We start from the raw sequence: 19,833 nt of genomic DNA, 5'->3' as shown, positions 1-19,833 counted from the left end.
TAAAAGCTGTGTGTTGGGTCCTATGCGAGTCCTGTGCACGTTGGTCCCATTCGATCCCATAACAACCCTGGCAGGTAACTGTATCATCCCCCCTTTCCAGAAGGGAAATGAAGACAGGCTCTGCCCATTTTTCCTGGCCGGTCAGCAGCTGGGCAGGGTTCAGACCTGAGTCTGTCTGAGGCTTCGTCAAACACACTAGTAGGAGTTTTTTTAAAAAGGCTGAAACCAGGTTCTCGGATATTTGTTGGTCAGTGTTTACTCCCTGTAAACAGTCACACGGATCAAGGGAGTGAGGTCATCTGTCTTTTGTTTCATTAGCTTAAACACACAGTTTTGTCTATGACTTGCTGTCCATTGGTGCCCAGCCCTCACGAAGCTATTCCACGGACCCTCTCTCCTGGCACGTGGAGGATGGTCGGCCCAGAGACCCAGTGATATGGCTAAGTTCTGCGATAGCCTGGGTCCTTCATCTTGTGAAGATGGTCACCGGAGTGGCAGAAACAAGACCAGAAATAGAATGGACATACAAGACTGTCGGCGTTCTCTTCTGTAGCTCTCACGTTGCAGAACTCAATATAATCCCTGAGCAACACAAAAGAAAGTATATTCTCTTTCTTTAACCGTGTTTGTTACACTGATAAAAATGTTTTAAATATTAAAACCCACCACACAATGATTAAGAAAGAAAGGTTTCCTGAGATTCTGTAGAGAGTTACTGATGAAAATCCCCTAAGCACTGACCCCAGGCCATTGGCGGTTGCCAGCCCTCCCGTGGCCTTCTGTGCAAAGCACCCACCAGCCCCATTCACATGCCCACTTTGTCTTCAGGGTCTGTCTCAGTGTCTGAAGTTGTTTTCTCGTTTCTCTACCTCTGCCCAGTGGAAATTCTCTGTGAGTGGAGCCTTTCTTAGAATCTCACGTGTGGAGCAGACGCTCGGCACGCGCTCTCCGGGCTGACACTGGGCTGTGGGCTCTTCGTGGTGCTCTCCAGGTGTAAAGGAGTGTGGCTGCCACCCGCACCCCCACCCTCGGGAGGGCCCCCGGCGTCTGTTCCTGTTTTGTCTGTCCACCAGCTGCCCCTCTCCCTCCCCGGCTTCCCCTCTTTCTACACCCAGTCTGGCCCATGTGTAGTTACCCTGTCACCTTGGTGACGTGAGATGAACCAGGCATTTGTGACCCAGTTCTAATTATCCCTTTCTGTGATTAAGCTTTATAGGTGGTTATAGAAATCACCAAAGAGATAATCTATAAAACACCCTTTCTAAGCTTTCTGAGCCAGAAACATGATCATCTAATAATACAAATTAAAGCTAGGAGATGGGCAGAAATCCAAAAGTTAAAGTGAACATGTTTTGTTAGTGCAGGCTTGGGGAAGCAGGCGTTTTCCTGACACTGCTGGTGGGAACGCCGACAGCACAAGCCCTGGGGAGGGGATCCGGAGCAAAGTTACAGATGTGCTTATTCTTCGTCGGGGCAGTTCTGCTTCTAGGAACTTCTCCCCCTCGTGCACCGGGAAGCATGTGAGGTCTGCGCAAAGGCCATTCATTGTGGCGCTGGTCGAGATACGAAAGGATTTTCAACAACATAGGATTTCTATTTATAGAGGGGCGCCTGGGTGGCTCAGTTGGTTAAGTGTCTAACTTCGGCTCAGGTCATGATCTCACAGCTTGTGAGTTCAAGCCCCGTTTTAGGCTCTGTGCTGACAGCTCAGAGCCTGAAACCTGCTTCTGATTCTGTCTGTCTGTCTGTCTGTCTGTCTCTCTCTCTCTGTGCCACCCCCACTCACACTGTGTCTCTTTCAAAAATAAAATAGATGTTAAAAAAAAGATTTCTATTTTTTTATGTTTTTTATTTATTTTTGAGAGACAGAGACAGCATGAGCAGGGGAAGGTCAGAGAGAGAGGGAGATACAGAATCCGAAGACAGGCTCCAGGTTCTGAGCTAGTGGTCAGCACAGAGCGTGATGCGGGGCTCGAACCCACAAACCATGAGATCATGACCTGAGCCAAAGTCGGATGCTTTAACTGACTGAGCCACCCAGATGCCCCAAAAGAGATTTCTATTAATAGAGACCTGGTTGAATGGACTCTGGTGCTTCTGTGCAGCAGAGCTCTGTGCAGCTCTGAGAGTAAAGAGAGGCTCCATGTTGCTAAGGAGAAGTGGACAGGATAGGTGACTAGATGAAAAAGCAGAGGTGGAAAAAGTATGTATGATACACTTCTGTTTTAGAAGGGGAATATGAATATACGTAAGTGTTTGCATGTTTTAAAAATGGAAGGATGAACCCTCTCAATATTTTTTGCAAAGCTGCATATGGGTAAGGGAGGGGCCCAGAGTGGAGGGGACAGAAAGAAAAGCTGGGCTTCTGACTGTACCTTGTTTTGTGGATTTGACTTCGGAACCATGCAGATATTTTACATCATTGTAAAACAGAAGTACATAAAAGGTTATGTTCTAATTGACAGGGTCAATTTTTTTTTTTTAAATCAAAAACGTACACCCTGCTTAGCTTCTGTCAGTTGCTTGAGGAGCGCTCTTCTCTCCCATGCTTCTGCCAGCGCTGGGTCCCTGCCTTTCAGAACTTCACCCGTCTGTTGGCAGACTGTTGGCTGTTTTCATTTGTGTCCCGCAGTGACTAGAGCAGTTAACCATCTTTTATTTGTTAGCCCTTTTGTATTTCTTCTCTGAAATGCAAGTTCATAACCTCTATTTTTAAGGAGGGGTTTTCTATTGGTTTGTAAAAACTCTTTATATGCTGTAGATACAATTTGTGCTTGTTGATTATTACCAGGTTCCTGACCTCATTTCCACATAAATCACTGAGGCCCCTCAGTGTAGCAGCTGGTTGTTTTTCTCTTGTCCCATAGCACAGAGTTTTGTACAAGGACGTCATGTATGATGCAGTTGAAAAGTACACCATTCCTAGAGTAACTTGGACCAATTTCCCTAAACTGGTCATGTGCTGGACCTCAGTGTGTGAGCTCTTTGGAGTGATAGCAACTGTTTTTTTTCTTTTTAAAACGTTCCTGTGGCTTATATTACTGTGTCTAAGTAGTAGGTGGTTGGTGAATGCCCACTTAGGTTGATTTTTGGTGAATGTCTACATTGAATTTGATCGTCTTTTTGGTTTGAGATTTTTCTTGATTTTTAATGACCCATGATGATCATTTTTATGTTGTGTTTAATTGAGAATCTGAACGAACCAGTAATTTTTCATTAAAAACTATACATGTATGTAATAGAAGTAGGTTCTAGAAAACTGTCCGTTGTGGCCAGCACGTGTCCTTTGCTCATGGCTGCTCTGCTTGTGTTCCTTTCTCGGTCTGTAGGTCATCACGCCGTGTAGGAAACTCATCTTATGTGCTGATAACAGGAAAGAGATGGAAGACTGGATCGCGGCGCTGAAGACCGTCCAGAACAGGGAGCACTTTGAGGTCCAGAAAGAGAAATGTCCCTTCTCCGTTGCCCATCCCTGTATTTCCGCGTGTGGCCTGAGCAGCCTGGGACTCACTTTCTCATGAGTTCCTTGTGAAATTGAGGCCGAGCCTGCCCCCTCCTGTCCCGCCCACTCCTCACCTGTCCTGGGTGCTTCACTGAGTCCCGTCCAGAGTGTCTGGTGGACGCTTACCTCGGCCGTCTTTGTCTTGTTCCCCAGCCCTCCCAGTACAGCATGGACCACTTCTCAGGGATGCACAACTGGTACGCGTGTTCCCACGCGAGGCCCACCTACTGCAACGTGTGTCGCGAGGCGCTGTCCGGGGTCACGTCACACGGGCTGTCCTGTGAAGGTGCGAGTGGCGCGTGTGCTGCTGGGAAGGGTGGCCTGAGGTTTAGCCTCATGAAGCCTTAGAAACCTTAACGTAGTCACCACAAATCAGTCTGTATAAAGTGATTTCTGGACTCTGTGCTTATTTAGTTTACCCACTGAGGAGTCTGCTAAATGATCTCGTATAGTAATAAAGCGAAAAGAAGGGAAGTGGTAAGGAGACACGAAGAAGAAACATCAAAGGGACGGAGGGAAAAGGGGTTAAAAGTCTCTGTCGGCCCTGAGGTGGTTATACCCCGTCTGGGTAAACTGGGTTGTGGGTAAACGGATGAAACCTGGCCTTCCAGATGCAGAGGGTGGGTCACGGGGGGCGGGGGGAGGCAGGAGTGGGGGGCGGCAGGAGCAGGGGTGGACACACTCTGGTCTGCCCACCTGCTGCCCGTTTTTGTACAACCTATGAGGTTAAGAATGGTTTGTACATTTTAAATGGAAAAAATCAAAAGAAGACAATTTTGTGACATTGGGATCTTGTCACATTTAAATTCTGTGTCTGTATGTGGGGCCGGGCTCTAGGTGGCCCTCGTGCTGCTGGTCAGTGTTGACGAGTGGGGTCAGAGCCTGTCCCGGATGCAGGCCTCCCTGTGATCAGACGGCGCACGCCCTAGCTGTTCAGTTTACAGCTCGGGGAGGGCTCCGTGTTCCGTCCCAGGTGTCCCGGAAGAGCAGGGCGGGCGGCTCACGCCAGGCCCCTCAAGCATGGAAGCACTGTCTCAAACGGGGCTTGAAGGTCCCGTGTCTGTTTTCCCACAGTGTGCAAATTTAAGGCCCACAAACGGTGTGCTGTGCGTGCGACCAACAACTGCAAGTGGACCACACTGGCCTCCATCGGGAAGGACATCCTTGAGGACGAGGACGGGGTACGCACAGGGCCCTGCCGACCCCGCACAGGCCTCCCCACCTCGCGCTGGTGCCGGGGCGAGGGGACCCATCCCCAGGCCTGCTGCGCTCCCTTCTCTTGCTCGCTGCGAGCTTTTGTGTCCATTGCTCCCCCGCGCTGGGGCCCGACATGGCCCAGCGCATCCCTGAGCCTGGCCGCGCCCGCAGGAGGCCCCTGCCCCGCCCCGCTCTGCTGGGGAGAAGGCCTGCTGAGTGTACCTCGGGGCGCGTTTGGGTGAGGGCCTGCTCGTCCAGGTGTGGGGCCCCGGGGCCGCCCCTGGCACCGTCTCTGTGGTTCGCAGATCGCCATGCCGCACCAGTGGCTGGAAGGGAACCTGCCCGTGAGCGCCAAGTGCACGGTGTGCGACAAGACGTGCGGCAGCGTGCTGCGCCTGCAGGACTGGCGCTGTCTCTGGTGCAAGGCCATGGTGAGTGCGCGCGGGCCAAGGGCCCCGCCCTGTGGATGCCCGCACTGGGCCGGCAGCTCAGCTGCTCCTGGAGCGCCCACTCCCACGGTGGCGGCAATGGTCGCGGGGGAAGTGGTGACCCCTTGTCATGTGCGGGTTCCTGTTTCAGGTGCACACGGCATGTAAAGAGTCCTTACAGACCAAGTGCCCCCTGGGCCTGTGTAAGGTGTCGGTCATCCCGCCCACGGCACTCAACAGCATCGATTCTGACGGTGGGTGCCTCCCGCTCTCCTGGTGCACCCGTTTCCTTGCGCTCCTTTCTCCATGCATTCTCTCCCCCCCACCCCACCATGCCAGCGTTGGCTACACTGGTGGTGTGGGGATGTGGTTGGGGAGAGGTCAGGCCGGGCCGCTGCGGTGAGAGGATGTGCTCAGAGGTGGTGACCGGAGCCCTGAGGGCCGCTGGGCACATGTGGATGGGGGCCGGTGCGCCCCCCCCCCCCGCCCATCCATCTGCCAGCCGACCCCGCGGCGGGGGCGGGCCAGCATGCCGAGGGTGCCTGCTTGCCTGTGCAGCGGGTAGAGGCGGTGTGTGCTAATGGGTGGTGGTAGAAGGGTGGGAAGCTGGGGTACGGGTCTCAGGAGCCAGCTCCTGCAGACTGATGCAAGAGGGAGGGTCAGGGGTGAGGTGCACGGTCGTGTAAACGTAAGGTCACACCGGATGGGACCCCATCCTTCTCCTTCAGGAATGGCGACTACAAATCCGTTTCTTGCTATCTTGCTGGTGACCGGATGTGTATGTGTAAGTCACAGGTCTCTGTGGAGTGTCTGCTGCTTTATATATGACTGACCCTCTGATTTTTCTCCCCTCCCTCTCCATTCTCATGTCCAGGCTTCTGGAAGGCCACGTGCCCTCCGTCCTGCACCAGCCCGTTGTTGGTCTTTGTCAACTCCAAAAGTGGGGACAACCAGGGCGTGAAGTTCCTCAGAAGATTCAAACAGCTGCTGAACCCTGCCCAAGTCTTTGACCTCATGAACGGAGGACCGCACCTCGGGTAGGAGGCTTACAAAACAGATCTTTCTTGGAGTTCAAAACAGTTTGAAGGATGATGCACACTCACACACAAAAAAAAAAAATCCAAAGATACAGAAAAATTTAAACAGACGGTGGAAATAGTCTTTGTTGAACCCCCACTCTCCAGATTCTGTCAGTGGAGGTAGCCGCCCCCGGCAGTGAGTACAGCTGTGGTCTGCCAGCTTTCACCCACACGCTTTTAAGCCAGGTCGCCTCCCGTGCGCTGCCTGCTCTCTGCATGTGTCGCCGTGGACATGTTCTTAGTCACTGGTGACAGATCTGTCTCATTCTTTTGAGTGGTGCGTAGTGCTGAGGAGGACATTTTCTCCAGTGAGGCCACAAGGGAGATTCTTTATTTGCAGAGGGCGCCAGAGGGCTCTTACCTTCCAGGTGCAGTGACACGTGAGGTTATGTGAAGCCCAGCACGTGGGGCCGAGTACTGAGACCCGATGGGAGTTCTTTCTGCCTTGGCACACTGCATAGTTTGCTGAGAGCGTCTGCTGCTGTGAATGGTGTCCTGTGAAGGAACTCTCTGCGTCCGTGCTTGGCAGCACCCGTTCGCGGCCAGAGCTCTCAGGCCGCCTTGCCTGGGAGGGAGACCGCCCAGGGCGTGTGCCGTGGAGAGTGCTTCCAGAACGCGTTCTCTGGTGTGTGCCTCCGAGGCTCCTAGGGGTGTGCTGTTTTGGGGCCGGATTTGCTGGAAAAGGAGCCCGAGTGCCTGAAGGAGGAGAGGAGCGTGCCCACTGGCCCCGTGGGGGTCCGGCATGTCACCCCCCATCCGGCCGCAAGGCTGTGCTGGGGAACAGTCAGGGGGAACTTGCTGGCCTGCTCTTAGAGGCGGTGCTCCGTGGGTTTCTGCAGACAGACCAATGGACCGAGGGATGCGGGAGCACAGTCACTGTTGGCTTGATAAAGAGTCATTAAAAAAAAGTCATTTTGGTTAAAAAATGGGGGCCAGTGGCAGGATCACAAGCCGTTGTATCCCAGAGAGGGCCGGCTGTTACCCAGCACAGCCCTAGGGATATTGGGTGGGTGCTGAGGGTGACGAGGGGCAGGGTGGGTGCACAGCACAGCCTCATCCTGGCAAGGCCCCCGAGCCCCCCAGGACCCACAGGCGTCAGCTGGAGATGGGGCGGCTTCAGAAGTGCCCGCAGAGGTGCCCCGGGAGTCGGTTTAGTAAGTTCCCATTGCTGGGAAGCAGCTTTGACCTCCTGTTCTTTACCACGAGACATGGAGATGCGGCTTCGTTTTGCTGATTCCCAGGCTGGATGTGTCATGTCTTCTCCAGCGAGAGAGAAGTCCCAAGAGGGGCCAGTGTCCCCAAGGGAACGCGTCCTGGCCATTTGGTCACAGCCTGAAAGTCAGGTGCAGCCTCTTGCTTCAGACCCTCAGCTCGGTTTATACCCGAGTTTCGTGCCCTGTCCCTTCTCCGTGTTGGTTCTCTGGGGACTTCTGGCTTGGACTCTGTGCCAGATCAAAGCCAAGTGAGGTTGGGTCCCTGTCTTAAGGGTGCGCGGTACACAGACAGGTAGTCGGGGCCACAAGACAGGGCGACCTGTCCCTGACCGGGCTGACGGGCACCGTCTTTGGGAACCCAGGGAGGGAGCACATGAATTAAACTGCAGAGTCCTCAGTTTCTCTGCTGAGCTGGCGTTTGAGGAGAGTTAGTGTTTTCATGGCAGCGAGGGAGGCCGGGAACCTGCTAGGCATAGGGTGCTGTGTGCGCAGGGAGGTGAGGACACAGTGGGGTGGCTGGCAGAGCTGGGGCAGGACCTTTCCTGGAAGCGAGTGGCAACTTCTAACGCTAGACACCGGAGGTGAGCCTTGTTTTGGGAAGGTCATGGTGGTGGCTCAAATTGGAGGTGCCTGAGAGAGACACAAGGCAGGTAGCAGGCTCTCGTAGTGGCTACGAGAGAGGTGCGGTGGCCCTGTGCTCTGAGGGATGATGGGGTCTGGCCCTGTAACCAGGGTCGATGATGTTGCCATTCCCCGAGGAGGGAAGCCTTGGACGAGGAGGTGCCCATGGGACACTGGATGGGGCGTTCTGGGAGACAGGTGCAGGCGCTGCCCTTCAGGAAGGCCTGGAGGTCATCATTTAGGGTCGTCGCTATCTGTGTGGTCCCTGAAAGCCAGAACGTGGCGGAGTCTCTCGGGAGGAGGGTGAGGCGTTGGCAGAAGGCTGCTGGATGCCCTGAGAGGCCATGCGTGTAGGGGTGGGCGACCACGAGGAGCACAGGAGGGAGACGGAGATGAGCTTTGCGGGGGGCAGATGGGCCTCTCGCCCCGGAAGGAGGGGCACATACAGTCCTGCAACCTGGGGCTCCTGAGCTATGTGAGTGAGGGGCGGTGGGCCCAGCGGTGTGGGTGGGCAGCCCTGCGGGCTGAGCCTCGGCACACCTGGGCACGGGCTCCAGGAGGCTTATTCACGGCAGGGGCACACGTCGGCCTCGAGTGCAGGTGGGGCCTCTCAGGGTGGGACTGGCTGGCTGTCATTTGTCCTTTAGAATGGACCTCGTTTCTTTGACATTCTCTTCTCTGCAGCTTACGCTTATTCCAGAAGTTTGATACGTTCCGGATTCTGGTTTGTGGTGGAGATGGTAGTGTTGGCTGGGTGCTCTCTGAGATCGACAGCCTCAATCTTCACAAACAGGTGCGTGGCCGTGGAGGGCCCAGCCAGGGGGGAGGGATGCTGCGCTCACAGGATGCGCCTCGTGCCCTTGGTAGGGCACAGCGAAGGTCTGGGAGGGAAGAGCAGGTAGCTTGGCGGCCTCACAGGGCCCAGGGGCTGTGACAGGGATGGGAACTTCACAGCTACAAGTGCAGGGAGCTGCCGGAGAGTGTTCCAGTCCCCCCAGGTCCCAGGCAGGAGCAGGCTGGGTGGGGCTGCCATCCAGGGAGCCTCCACTGGCTTCTGTTGGGCGGGGACAGATCTGCCCGGTGCCTCCTGCCAGTGGGGAGGGGCTGGGGTAGACTTGAGCATCAAATCAGGACTTAGGTTTTGATATTTTTCTTTTTTTGCTATTAAATTAAACATTGATTTTCCTGATTGGAAAACAAGTCTTCCTCGATTTTCCACTGTCCGCTCTGTAATCCTCACCCCCACTCCCCAAAGTTAACCCTGCTGCTAACCGATTTGAGAACTTTCAGACCTCCTGTGGACACATATACACATATAGATGTGTGTGTGTGTACACACAGTGGAAGGTGAGATGCATTTTAATGTAAGCACACTCCTGTCACCTGTGCTGTCCTGTTACTGTGTTTTGCCTCGTGATCCATGTCTGTAAAGAGCCTGGTGATGGCTTTCCCTCCGGCGGAGCCGTGCGGCCCGGTGAGCTCGCCTACCGGCTCCCACTGCCCCTCGCTCGGTGCCTGACGCCGCTGCCTGCCAGGGCCTTGCTGCTCACGCTCCTGGTGCCGCAGGGCCCGTCCCTTCCCTTTCAGTGTTGTCCCCCTTCGTAGCTGTGCCAGAGTAGACAAGGAAAGATAGGTTTTACTTCTATTTCTTTAATACTGTTGAAGTTAATATCTCTGTTAACCGTGAATTTTGAAACGACTCAAGTGTTTATGTTTTTTGCCTACTTTCTATTGGGTATTTGTCTTTTTAAAAAATTTATTTCTTTAAAAATGTTTATTTATTTTGAGCGGGGGGAGAGAGAGAGGGGGGTGAGGAGCAGAGAGACACAGAATCTGAAGCAAGCTCTAGGCTCTGAGCTGTCAGCACAGAGCCTGACGTGGGGCTTGAACTCATAAGCCTGTGAGATCATGACCTGAGCCAAAGTCTGGGCCACCCAGGTGCCCCTAAAAAATTTATTTCTAAGGATTGTTATTTTAGGATTATAAACTTCTTGTTGGTCATGTATTTTCTAGTTTGTCATTTGCTTTCAGAATAGTTTTTTCCCAAATCTTCAACCTGACTTGAGCATGTTTTTCAGAGACTTAGCCTTCTCTCCTGACTCTGGATGGACTTTGTGTTGTCTGTAGTTAGCCCTGGGCCCAGGATGATGTTGAAAAGTGGACGGTCTGAACCAGACCTGTGCTGGGGAATTGCTCACATGCTGCCCCCTAGTGGTGAAGTTGGACCAGTACACTTGGCCCAGTTTTAAGTTTTGTGACTTGTAGTATTATTTGTAGGTTCATTATCACTAGTCCAGAAGACCGGAGACCAGTCCTTAGTTTTCATCCACTCAAAATGCTGAATTCAGTGAGCATCCAGCCACTTTGGCTTCTCAGTGGCACTTGGTCCTGGTCGATCCCCTGCTTGCCTGGCTTCCCTAAGGCCCCACCCTCGCCTCTCTCTCTTCCTGGCTGCCCTCGGCCTTCCTAGACAGCTTCTGGTGCCTCAGGCCTGGCGTGTCCAGTGCTGAGCCCACCACTTAGCCCCACCCATCCCACATTTCTTTCCCTGGAGTCTGAAAATCTCATCCACCAGACGCCCAAGCCAGAAATCTGACAGTTCTGGGTTCTTCCTCGCCCTCCCTCATTTCTTGGGAATCACCGGGGTTAACTGCCACACCAGAGTGTCTAGGCCACCCACCGCGTCCTCAGCTGACCTCGGGTCTCTGTCAGCCCCTCCACGGGGACCGTCCCCATGGACAGTGCCACTCACCCACCCACCCCACTGAGCCTTGGTTTTGGGGTAAAGCATAGACTCTAACATAGTCTGTCAGAGCCCTGGGTGTGACTCCTTCCTCTCCTCTGCTTCCCTGACTTCCTCTCTCCTGACTTGGTGGGCAGATCCCCTCTCCAGCCGGAACACCGCTGTGCCTTCACTGCGCTGTCCGTGCCTTTCTCCTGAGGCCCCAGCGCCCAGTGCCCTCCTCTCCTCGCAGCATGCTGGGCTTCCTCGTTCTCACCCTCGAGCAGGTGGGGCCTTCCGTCTGGCATGCTGGCCCCGGCAGGGTGCTCAGGGCGGGTGGCCACAGACCACCTGCTTCAGGAGGACCGACGGCTCCTCCGCACACTGTGTGGCGGGGCTGGGGGTCGAGTTCCTGGGCATCCGTGTCCAGGGAGCTCCCCGAACCCGAACCGTCCCAGTGAGAGTTCCAGGTGGAGGCCAGCATCCGACCGCTGCTCGGGGAGGGCGCGAGGAAGGCTGTAGGCAGGGCGTGGCGCACACTCCGGTCTGGCCACCACACTGGATGCTCTGGCATCTGTGTTTGGTACGACTTAGAAGCAGGGAAGGTGTGTTTGGGGTGAAAGGACATTAGTGATGTTTTTAGAAGATGAACTTGGTATTGGTGAGTAAGACGAAGTAGATGGAGAGGTGGTGTTGACTCAGAGAATGATTCTCTGTGGGGTTCAGGTACTCACAGGGAGGGACAGGACTGTGGCCATAGCAGTGAAAATGGGAAGGGAGGGGATTTGGGAAATCTACATCCGAGAGATCCTAGAGGGTAAGTGAGTGTCAGGCTGAGAAATGGGTGTGGGAGAGGGTGGGTCCGATGGTTCTGGAATCTTCTCTCAGGTTAGAAGATCCCCGGTCTTGTCTAGTGGGCTCTGCCTAGAACCTGAGAGCTGTATTATCTTAGAGGAGGCCTCTTGCTGCATTTAACCACCCTTGTGGGTAACAAGGGAAGGAGAGTGTTTAATGCGGTGTCTTCTCCTCTGTGTCCTGCCAGTGTCAGCTGGGCGTGCTGCCCCTCGGCACAGGGAACGACCTGGCGCGGGTGTTAGGTTGGGGCTCGGCCTGCGATGACGACACCCAGCTCCCGCAGATCTTGGAAAAGCTCGAGAGAGCCAGCACCAAGATGCTGGACCGGTGAGTGGGGGGCGTACTGGTGCTGAACAAGGCAGGCTGCCCTGACCAGGGGTTCTTATTTCTTACTTACGTGTGTGTGTGTTTATTTGAGAGAGAGAATGCGCAAGAAGTCCGGGGGGAAGGGGGCGCGGGCGGAGGATCCGAAGTGGGCTTTGCGCCGACAGCAGTGAGCCCAATGTGGTGGTCGAACGCACAAAATGTGAGATCATGACTTGAGCCAAAGTCATATGCTTAACCACCTGAGCCACCCGGGCGCCCCTTGAATGTAGGGCCTGTGCAACGGTTTGTAGAAATTGGACCTGAATGAGAATTGTTAAATCAGTATGTTGTGCACCTGAGACTGTCATAACACTGCGTGTTAGCTACACTTCAACAAAAGACATAACGAAGTCAGATCTGAGATGTAGGTCCTCACCCTGCCACTGGGCGCTGCCTGACCTGGAGCAGTTACTCTCCTTGTCAGTAAGAGAAGAATAGTCCCGGCCACCTTGCGGGGTCATTGGGAGGTTAGAGTTCATTGATTTGGTCAATTCAGAAATTGTTGTTGTTGTTGAAAAAAACTAAAAATTGGACCTGAGGAGGAATTCTTTTTTCTAATAGTTTTTAACTTTTCATCAGATTAAGCACAAGGTTGAACAACAACAACAGAACGGCACTTGGGAGTGGTCAGAGCCCTTCAGGGCTTTGGAGAAGCCAGCAGGTTGCCCTTGTCACATGGCTGAGTGTCCCGTTTTCCCATGTTCTGTTCCCAGGAGAATCTTAAATTCTGGGTGACTGTCCTGTATGGGTTTAAAAATACTTTGGCCTCCTTTCTGAGCGAGCTACTTTTAGTTCTGAGCGAGCTGTAGGAAATCCCACTAACCACACGCCTGTGGTGACCTGGCTTCACTGAAAACACTTGGGAGCCTCAGGAAGGATCCCGCAGTTGGGATTCGCGGTGTGAGCTGGAGCACGCTCTGGCTGCCCCTGCCACGTCTTGTCTCTAAGGAGGCGTATATGCCTTCGGTGCCTGTGAAGCGCTCGCGCCCGGCAAGCTGGCTGCCGGCCGGGGGGTGCTGGCACCCGCGGGGGGAGAGCCCGTTCCTCGCAGAGGCGGGTGCTCGCCGACGGGATCCCTCTCCCCTCCTGCAGGGGAGCTGCAGGGCCTTCCCCGTGGAGGCCGTTCTCAGCTGAGGGGAGGGATGCAGAGTTGAGGTGGGGGCTTCCAGGTGAAGTGAGAGCTGCGGGCTTGCCTCTGTGTGTGCAGGTGGAGCGTCATGGCCTACGAGACCAAACTGCCGCGGCCGGCCGCCTCTTCCACCACCGAGGACTTTGGCGAGGGCTCTGAGGTACTTGCTATCCCCGCTCCCCCCCTCCGCCCTGCGCCCCCCCCAGCACCGTCTCACTGGCCCACTCACCAGGTCGCACCACCTCTCCCACCCTCTGGTGCAGAGCTGCCCCTTGAACGCCATGCCCCAGGTCCGACCCGCAGAGGGGCAGGGGCAGCCTGGGGGTGCGCTGGAGCAGTGGGGCCTGACTGCCTCGTGGGCTTCAGGGTCCTCTGGGGGCTTCCTGGGGCTACCCCAGGGTCTGGGGGTCCCTCGTGACGACGGTCTCCTAGGACTTCGTGCTCTTGCAGTAGATACTCCTGAGGCTACGCCCCCACTGCCATTGTCCCCAGCAGGCCCCACCCTCTCTAGTCCCACGTCCTCTGTGACCACCCTCCATCCTGCCGCCCTTGCACCTGGACTGTGCTAGTTCGATGCTGGCTCTTCTCTTCATTTTACGGATGTGATGGTCCCCTCCAGGCCTAGATTCTGCCCAGGCTGGTGCAGTGTGGGGTCCTTAGCTGTGCTCATCCCTACTGGGCAAGCTGGCTGAGCTTTGTCTCCCTGTCAGGAGGGTCAGGGACAGGGCAACGGTCTGCAAATGGCAACCCCCAATCCAGTCTGCCCAGGCCTGCTTCGACGTGGCCTGTGAGCGGAGAATGGTTTATGCGTTTTGAGAGTGGAAGAATACGTGTGCAGAGACTGAAATTGTTAGTGTCCGGCTGGCCACGGGCTCGGGCCTGTTTGTTACACAGTAACCCCGTGTCAGCAGGCAGAGCTGAGTGGAGAATGGGTAGTTTACCCGAGAGGAGGAGGGGCGAGGGCCAAGTTCCCAGCCAGGAAGAGGAACGCTGTTCGCTGTGAGCGGCAGCCCAGCGGACGAGGCCTGCCTGTCGGCCCCGCTGCTCTGAGGGCTGGAAGGAGAGCCGGCAGCACCAGCCCAGGCTGGTGTGGAGTCAGACTAAAACAGCACGAGCTGTTTGCAGGAATGTGTAGATGTGGTCTTTTCTGTCAAGATCTGTCTGTACACAGCTTGGTGAAGCTTTTGGGATCTTTGAGACAGCACTGGCGAGTCTCAGGCTGGGGTGTGATGTGAGCTGAGGCCCCGGCTGGCAGGGAGGGTGGGTGAGGAACTCACGGAGCGTTCAGTCACCCTCCCCCCTCCCCCTGTCTGCGGATAATTGCAGGTGCAACAAATTCTCTTCTATGAAGACTCAGTTGCAGCCCATCTTTCTAAAATCCTGACCTCGGACCAGCACTCGGTGGTGATCTCATCAGCCAAGTGAGTGCCCGGGGGCTTTGGGGGAGCCGGGGGTCCACCTGGCAGGGTGCCTGGTTCCCAGCCAGAACTTTCTCTGAAAGTGTCTTTCCATGTTTCCTTCCACAGAGTGCTCTGCGAGACGGTGAAGGACTTTGTGGCTCGGGTGGGGAAGGCCTATGAGAAGACCACAGAGAGCTCGGAGGAGTCAGAGGTCATGGCCAAGAAGGTCTGTCCCTGGGCTCCTGGGCGGGAGGGTGAAGGACAGAGGAGCACTCCGCCTCATTCCGTTCGTTTCCCACCAGTGCTCTGTCCTGAAGGAGAAGCTGGACTCCCTCCTCAAGACCCTGGACGACGAGTCCCAGGCCTCGTCCTCCCTGCCCACCCCGCCCCCCACCATCGCGGAGGAGGCGGAGGACGGAGACGGGGCGGGCAGCGGCTGCGGCTCCTCCGGGGAGCGCCCGCTGGGCTCGGCGTGCCCCGCCCGGCCACAGATATTCCGCCCGCGGGAACAGCTCATGCTCAGGGCCAACAGCCTGAAGAAGGCCATCCGGCAGATCATAGAACACACAGAGAAAGGTAGTGGGTCTCTTAACAATGAGGGAGCTTTCTTCAGCAAGCACTGGGCCCTCCGTTTGCCCCCAAACGTGGCGACAGATGACTAGGAATCCGCTGTGTAGGCCAGAGCCAGGTGCCTGGAGGTCACTGGCAACAGCCTGCCGGGGGGACAGTCTCCCTCTTCACCACACTCACGCCTGATGGGAGGACTGGAGGGAGCAGAGAGCGCCCCAGCTGGGGAAGATGCAGACCCGTCCTTGGGTGGGGGTCGCTCCCTGGAAGGGGCTGGACCCCATTGTCCCTGTCAGACCCCGGGTGCCGCTTGGCAGAGACGGGCAGGCCAGCAGCGGTGCAGCGACCTTGCCGAGGGGCAGGCCCTGTGAGAGGTGGGCTGGCCTGGGGTGGTGGCTGAGGGATGGAAAGACAGGCTGGGACAAGGCCCTGCTGTGGGGGGGGGTGGGAGGCCGGGGGGCGGTGGTCGGAGCAGTGGGCGCTGCTGGGCTGTGGGGGAAGCAGGGCGGGCACCAGGCTGCGGTGCCGAGGGTGCTGGGGCCCGGCTGCAGACTCTGCGACCATCCTGTGGGCAGTGGGTGGGTGAGTGGACTGGGTAGGATTAAAGACTTGCCGGCTGGTTGCTCCCTTTTTCTAGACTTGGTTTCTGAGCTTTGAAGGGAATGCTGCAGGTGCATGGTGACAGGGCCACTTACCTTCCTCCAGCTGTGCTCAGGGTGTCTCGTCCTCGTCTGTGCGCCCGTTACCCTCAGACCATTCCACCCCGTTCCCGCTCCAGCTTGCTCCTCGAGTGAGAATGATGGGTTGTGAGCTCCCGCTGGTGTGAGGCAGTGTGAGGCGGACAAGGGGTCAGGCGGAGGCCCCTTGTCAAGTCCCCTCTGGGTGCTGTGTGCCCTCACTCCACTCTTCTCCACATCTTCCAGCCCTCGACTCTCCCCCTTCTCCCCTGTCTGCCCACACAGAGGCCCAGGTGCCCAGCACTCTTGCGGGGACTCAGAACAGTGGGGACGGGGCGGCGGCGGCGGGCTCTGAGTCTTCTGGAGAGCACACTGGAAGAAAGCTCACTGAAGCCAGGAGGGAGCCCGTGCACAGTGGTGCCGTGTTGCTGGGCATCGTGCTCTGCACTCCGAGGCTGCGCACTCAGCCGTGGGTGTCCTTTCCTCGCAGCTGTCGATGAGCAGAATGCCCAGACCCAGGAGCAGGAGGGGTTCGCCTTAGGTGTCTCGGAGGCGGAGGAGAAAAAAGACCCAAAGTCGGACGACAGAGTGTGTCCCACCGAGAGCTGTGGGGTTGCCAAGGCCAGGAGCCTCCGCAAAGGTACCGGCCCATCTTGACCCAGCGCCGCGATCGGGCTGCTTGGGTTTGTGGTAGTGGGAAAACCTGCCCTGGAAGTTTTAGGGCGCCGTCTCATAATTGCTTTGGCCACTGGCAGTATAAAAAGTCGTACACATACAGCCTCTTCTGTGCACCACCTCCCTGGTCTGGAGGAGGCCCAGGGGGACCCTCCCTGTGCACCTCGGGTCCCCACCGGGGGCTCACGTGTGCCTGGCCGCAGCCCCTGAGTGCCGTGCACCTGTGCAGTTGGCTCCAGGCCCGGCTGCCAGGCATTTTGGCTGGGGCACCACCCAGCCTTCCGGCTGTCCACCTGGAGCCCCTTATCCCTCCTGGAACAGCCTCAGCGCAGACTGCTGCAGGGGGAGACACCGCCTCCCCGCTGTGTGCAGCCCCCTCCCTCGTAGCTTGCACGAGCTGCTGGGACGTGTCTGCTGAAGCGTTTACTCCGATCCTTACTGCTCTGAGCTCCACTGTGGGGCGCCCCCCTCCCCCCACCTGTCGTCACTGGAGCAAGCCCCTCCTCCCCACCCCAGCCTCCGCTGTGCCTGAGACCCCTCTAGAGGGCGTCCCAACCCACTTGCCTCTCCGTCCCCCTTCCCATTCCCCTCCTCTCCCCTGGGCCTCTTGTCTTGCATACTCCGTGGGGGGCTGACCAGCAGTTGGCAACTGTCGCCCAGTCCCCTCAGCCCTTAGAACGGTCGTTTCTCTAATGACCACTCCCAGTACTTGAGTAATGTTCTATTTTGGACAGTTTCATGGTTTTCTGTTCTGCTTTTTATAGTGTCCAAATCCCCATGTGAGAAGCTGATAAGCAAAGGAAGTCTGACGCTGGGCAGTTCTGCCTCTCTTCCTCTGCAGTCAGGAAGCCGGGACGGGCTGCCAGCACTGAACACCAAGATCCTGTTCTCAAGTGCGTGTCCCCGCGGGCTGGCCCAGCATGTCCGTGGCTGTGTGGTGCGGGTGGAATGATAACCTGCCAGCTAGTGAGGTCCGGGGTCTGTCACTTTGGCACTGAGTCACGAGAATGAATGTGACCAGGTCTCTTAAGGATTTATATATAGGTCTCTGGGAAACAGCGACAGGATTCCAGAGTTATGTCATGCTGTGAAAAGTGCCCTATTTAGTATAAAGGACAGCCAGCTCCCAAATTTCTGCAAGGTGCCCCAGGAAGATGTCACTGGGAGGGCAGTGCTTGAGCTGGGTAGGGAAGCATGAATAGGAGTTCTCCTGGGGGAAAGGAGAGGAGAGGGTTGTGATGGGGAGCTGGTCGAGTCATCCTGTCATTTCTAGCATGACTGTAGGAGGGCACAACCGGCCACCAGGGGAGTTGGGCACAGTCCACTGCTTTCCTGTCTTTGCTTCTGTTTTTCCCAGTGTGGGGTCGCTTCGTGTGGAAGGAAGGAGCAGCACAAGAGCCCTTCACCGGTGTCAGGCAGCTCCCTGGCCTCCTGGCCTGGCAGAGCCCACACCAGACTGTCTGCTCCCACAGTGGTTTAGCAATTTCTAGGTGAATCTCAACTGAATGGAAAGATAATTCTAGAAGTCCTTGGCAGTGAGGCTAATGAGACATATTTGGTTGATCAGACACATAGATGTCACTGGAAGGGGTGGATTGGCAGAATGTTTAAAAGTAGGGCTCCATCTCTGCTGAGCTGTCAGCACAGAGCCCGGCGCAGGGCTCGAACCCACAAACCGTGAGATGAGCTGAGCTGAGGTCGGGTGCTTAACCGAGTGAGCCACCTCGGCACCCCTGTAACTTAGGGGTGCACTTTCCTTGAGGCTTCTGGTCACCTGGGGTGTTCTTTGATGTTCTTTCTCATGAATTTGGCTTCACAAAGCTGTAGGACTGAGCGCTAAGATTGCCCGTGCCGAGGGAGCGTTTTGGTGCAGCTTCCTACACGTAATGAGGACTGTCCTCATAAGCTGGGTTTTAAACGGTCCTTAGGTTTCTACTGCCCGCTGTGTTTGGTTTTGTTCCATGAATGTGGCTTTGTGATGGTGACTTTTGATCTGAACCACTTAAATGTCAAAATTTGGATCCATTTGTATGTTATTTAGAAATACTTAATTACAATAGTGTTTTAGAATATGTGTCTCTCAGCTTTGAAGACCTGAGCTTCTCTTAATTCGGTGAATCCTGACCTGCGGTCTCTTCCTGTTCTTTCCCCTGCAGACGTTCGGGCCGGGATGTCTGGTTCCTTGCCTGGAGGTTCAGTCATCAGTCGCTTGTTAATTAATGCCGATCCCTTTAACTCGGAACCAGAGAACCTGTGAGTATGGGGGTGACCCAGGCACGCGTGTTGTTAAGAAAATGTTGGAGCCCAGAAAACAGATTTGAATTGCCCAGAGGAATTTGTGTACAGATGACTAGGTGATCCTTCCCTAGCTTCGGTGAGCTGATAAGGAAAACCCAGAAACACTGCAGCTAAGAGTCTAGTTGGAATCGTGTGCCGGGCGTAGCTGTCCTGGCTCATCCCAGCTCCCTGAGAGGTCATGCGTCAGCGGCCCCCCGACATCCCCCCAGGTCTGAGGCTCTCAGCGGCGTCAGAAGCGCTTGCTGGGAGCTGACTTGGCCTCTGTTCTTCGATGTCGCGCTCCAGTACCTGGCTGGTGCCTTGTCTTGACACCCTCCCTTCCCCCGCTCTGCCCTGTGGGTGCTGTGGGGCCTGGACTCCCCAGGCTGAATCTGGGAGGGACTGTCCTGGGTTTGCCATTGCAGGGAAGAAGGTTCAGTGCTGCTCTGTGGGCTGGGGCTGTGTCCTCTGCCCTGTTTCTCGGGCGGTGGGGACTTTGACGTGGTTTAGTGTTCGTTCTTGTGTGTGTGCAGGCTGCTATGGAGACACGTGATTTGAAAATCTGGTCTCTAGACCTTCCTTCCTGCAGGTCGATCGCAATCTCTGGGCAGCGTGGCCGGCAGCAGTGGGTTGCATGTTGCCAGCCATGTGTGTCTGGCATCTGGGTGCGGGGGGGGATGGACATGCGCAGCTCACACAGACTCTGTGGGTTCTGGGGATCAGAGCTGGAGGTGTGTGCAGTGGGCATTTCTGCTGTCCAGTTTTCCGGAGTGTGCCCAGGCACGTCTGTGTCCCTGTCCCGGGTCCGACACTGCCGCCTGCCCGCCCCGCTGGGGCTCTGGTCCTGACCCTCCCCGGTGCTGTTTTCCTCAGTGAGGCTGGAGCCGCAGCCTTCCATGAGCAGTGCACACAGGGCCCCCTGAGCCAAGTGCTTCATTTGTTGCCTTCTCCTGAGACCAGATGTCCCGCACCTGGTGGCATTGGTGTCTTTTCCTCCTCTTGTCTCCCGGAAGCAGGAGACTACTCGGGGTGGCCGGCTGCTGTCCTCATAGGCAGCCTAGCTTGGGGCCTCTAGACTTGTGGTCATTCTGCCTTTGCCTGCAGTGGCCCCTGCGCCTAGCCAT

General features: G+C 56.0%; 1 protein-coding gene across 1 annotated transcript in view; it reads left to right on the top strand.

The window, feature by feature from the left end:
* DGKD (diacylglycerol kinase delta) overlaps positions 1-19,833 on the top strand; it is an 81,280-nt gene that overhangs the window by 42,590 nt on the left and 18,857 nt on the right. The window contains exons 4-18 of the mRNA XM_029933573.1: positions 3,330-3,434; positions 3,656-3,788; positions 4,577-4,683; positions 5,005-5,130; positions 5,279-5,381; positions 6,002-6,164; positions 8,726-8,834; positions 11,806-11,945; positions 13,192-13,273; positions 14,440-14,534; positions 14,640-14,739; positions 14,816-15,089; positions 16,248-16,397; positions 17,197-17,325; positions 18,589-18,685. Coding sequence (XP_029789433.1) covers positions 3,330-3,434; positions 3,656-3,788; positions 4,577-4,683; positions 5,005-5,130; positions 5,279-5,381; positions 6,002-6,164; positions 8,726-8,834; positions 11,806-11,945; positions 13,192-13,273; positions 14,440-14,534; positions 14,640-14,739; positions 14,816-15,089; positions 16,248-16,397; positions 17,197-17,325; positions 18,589-18,685 — 1,913 coding nt within the window. The remainder of the gene's footprint in view (positions 1-3,329; positions 3,435-3,655; positions 3,789-4,576; positions 4,684-5,004; positions 5,131-5,278; positions 5,382-6,001; positions 6,165-8,725; positions 8,835-11,805; positions 11,946-13,191; positions 13,274-14,439; positions 14,535-14,639; positions 14,740-14,815; positions 15,090-16,247; positions 16,398-17,196; positions 17,326-18,588; positions 18,686-19,833) is intronic.

The sequence above is a fragment of the Suricata suricatta genome, chromosome 3 (genome assembly GCF_006229205.1).
Source record: "Suricata suricatta isolate VVHF042 chromosome 3, meerkat_22Aug2017_6uvM2_HiC, whole genome shotgun sequence".
NCBI lineage: Eukaryota > Metazoa > Chordata > Mammalia > Carnivora > Herpestidae > Suricata > Suricata suricatta.
The sequence above is the reverse complement of the archived record's forward strand: the minus strand, read 5'-3'. Positions and strand labels throughout refer to the sequence as shown.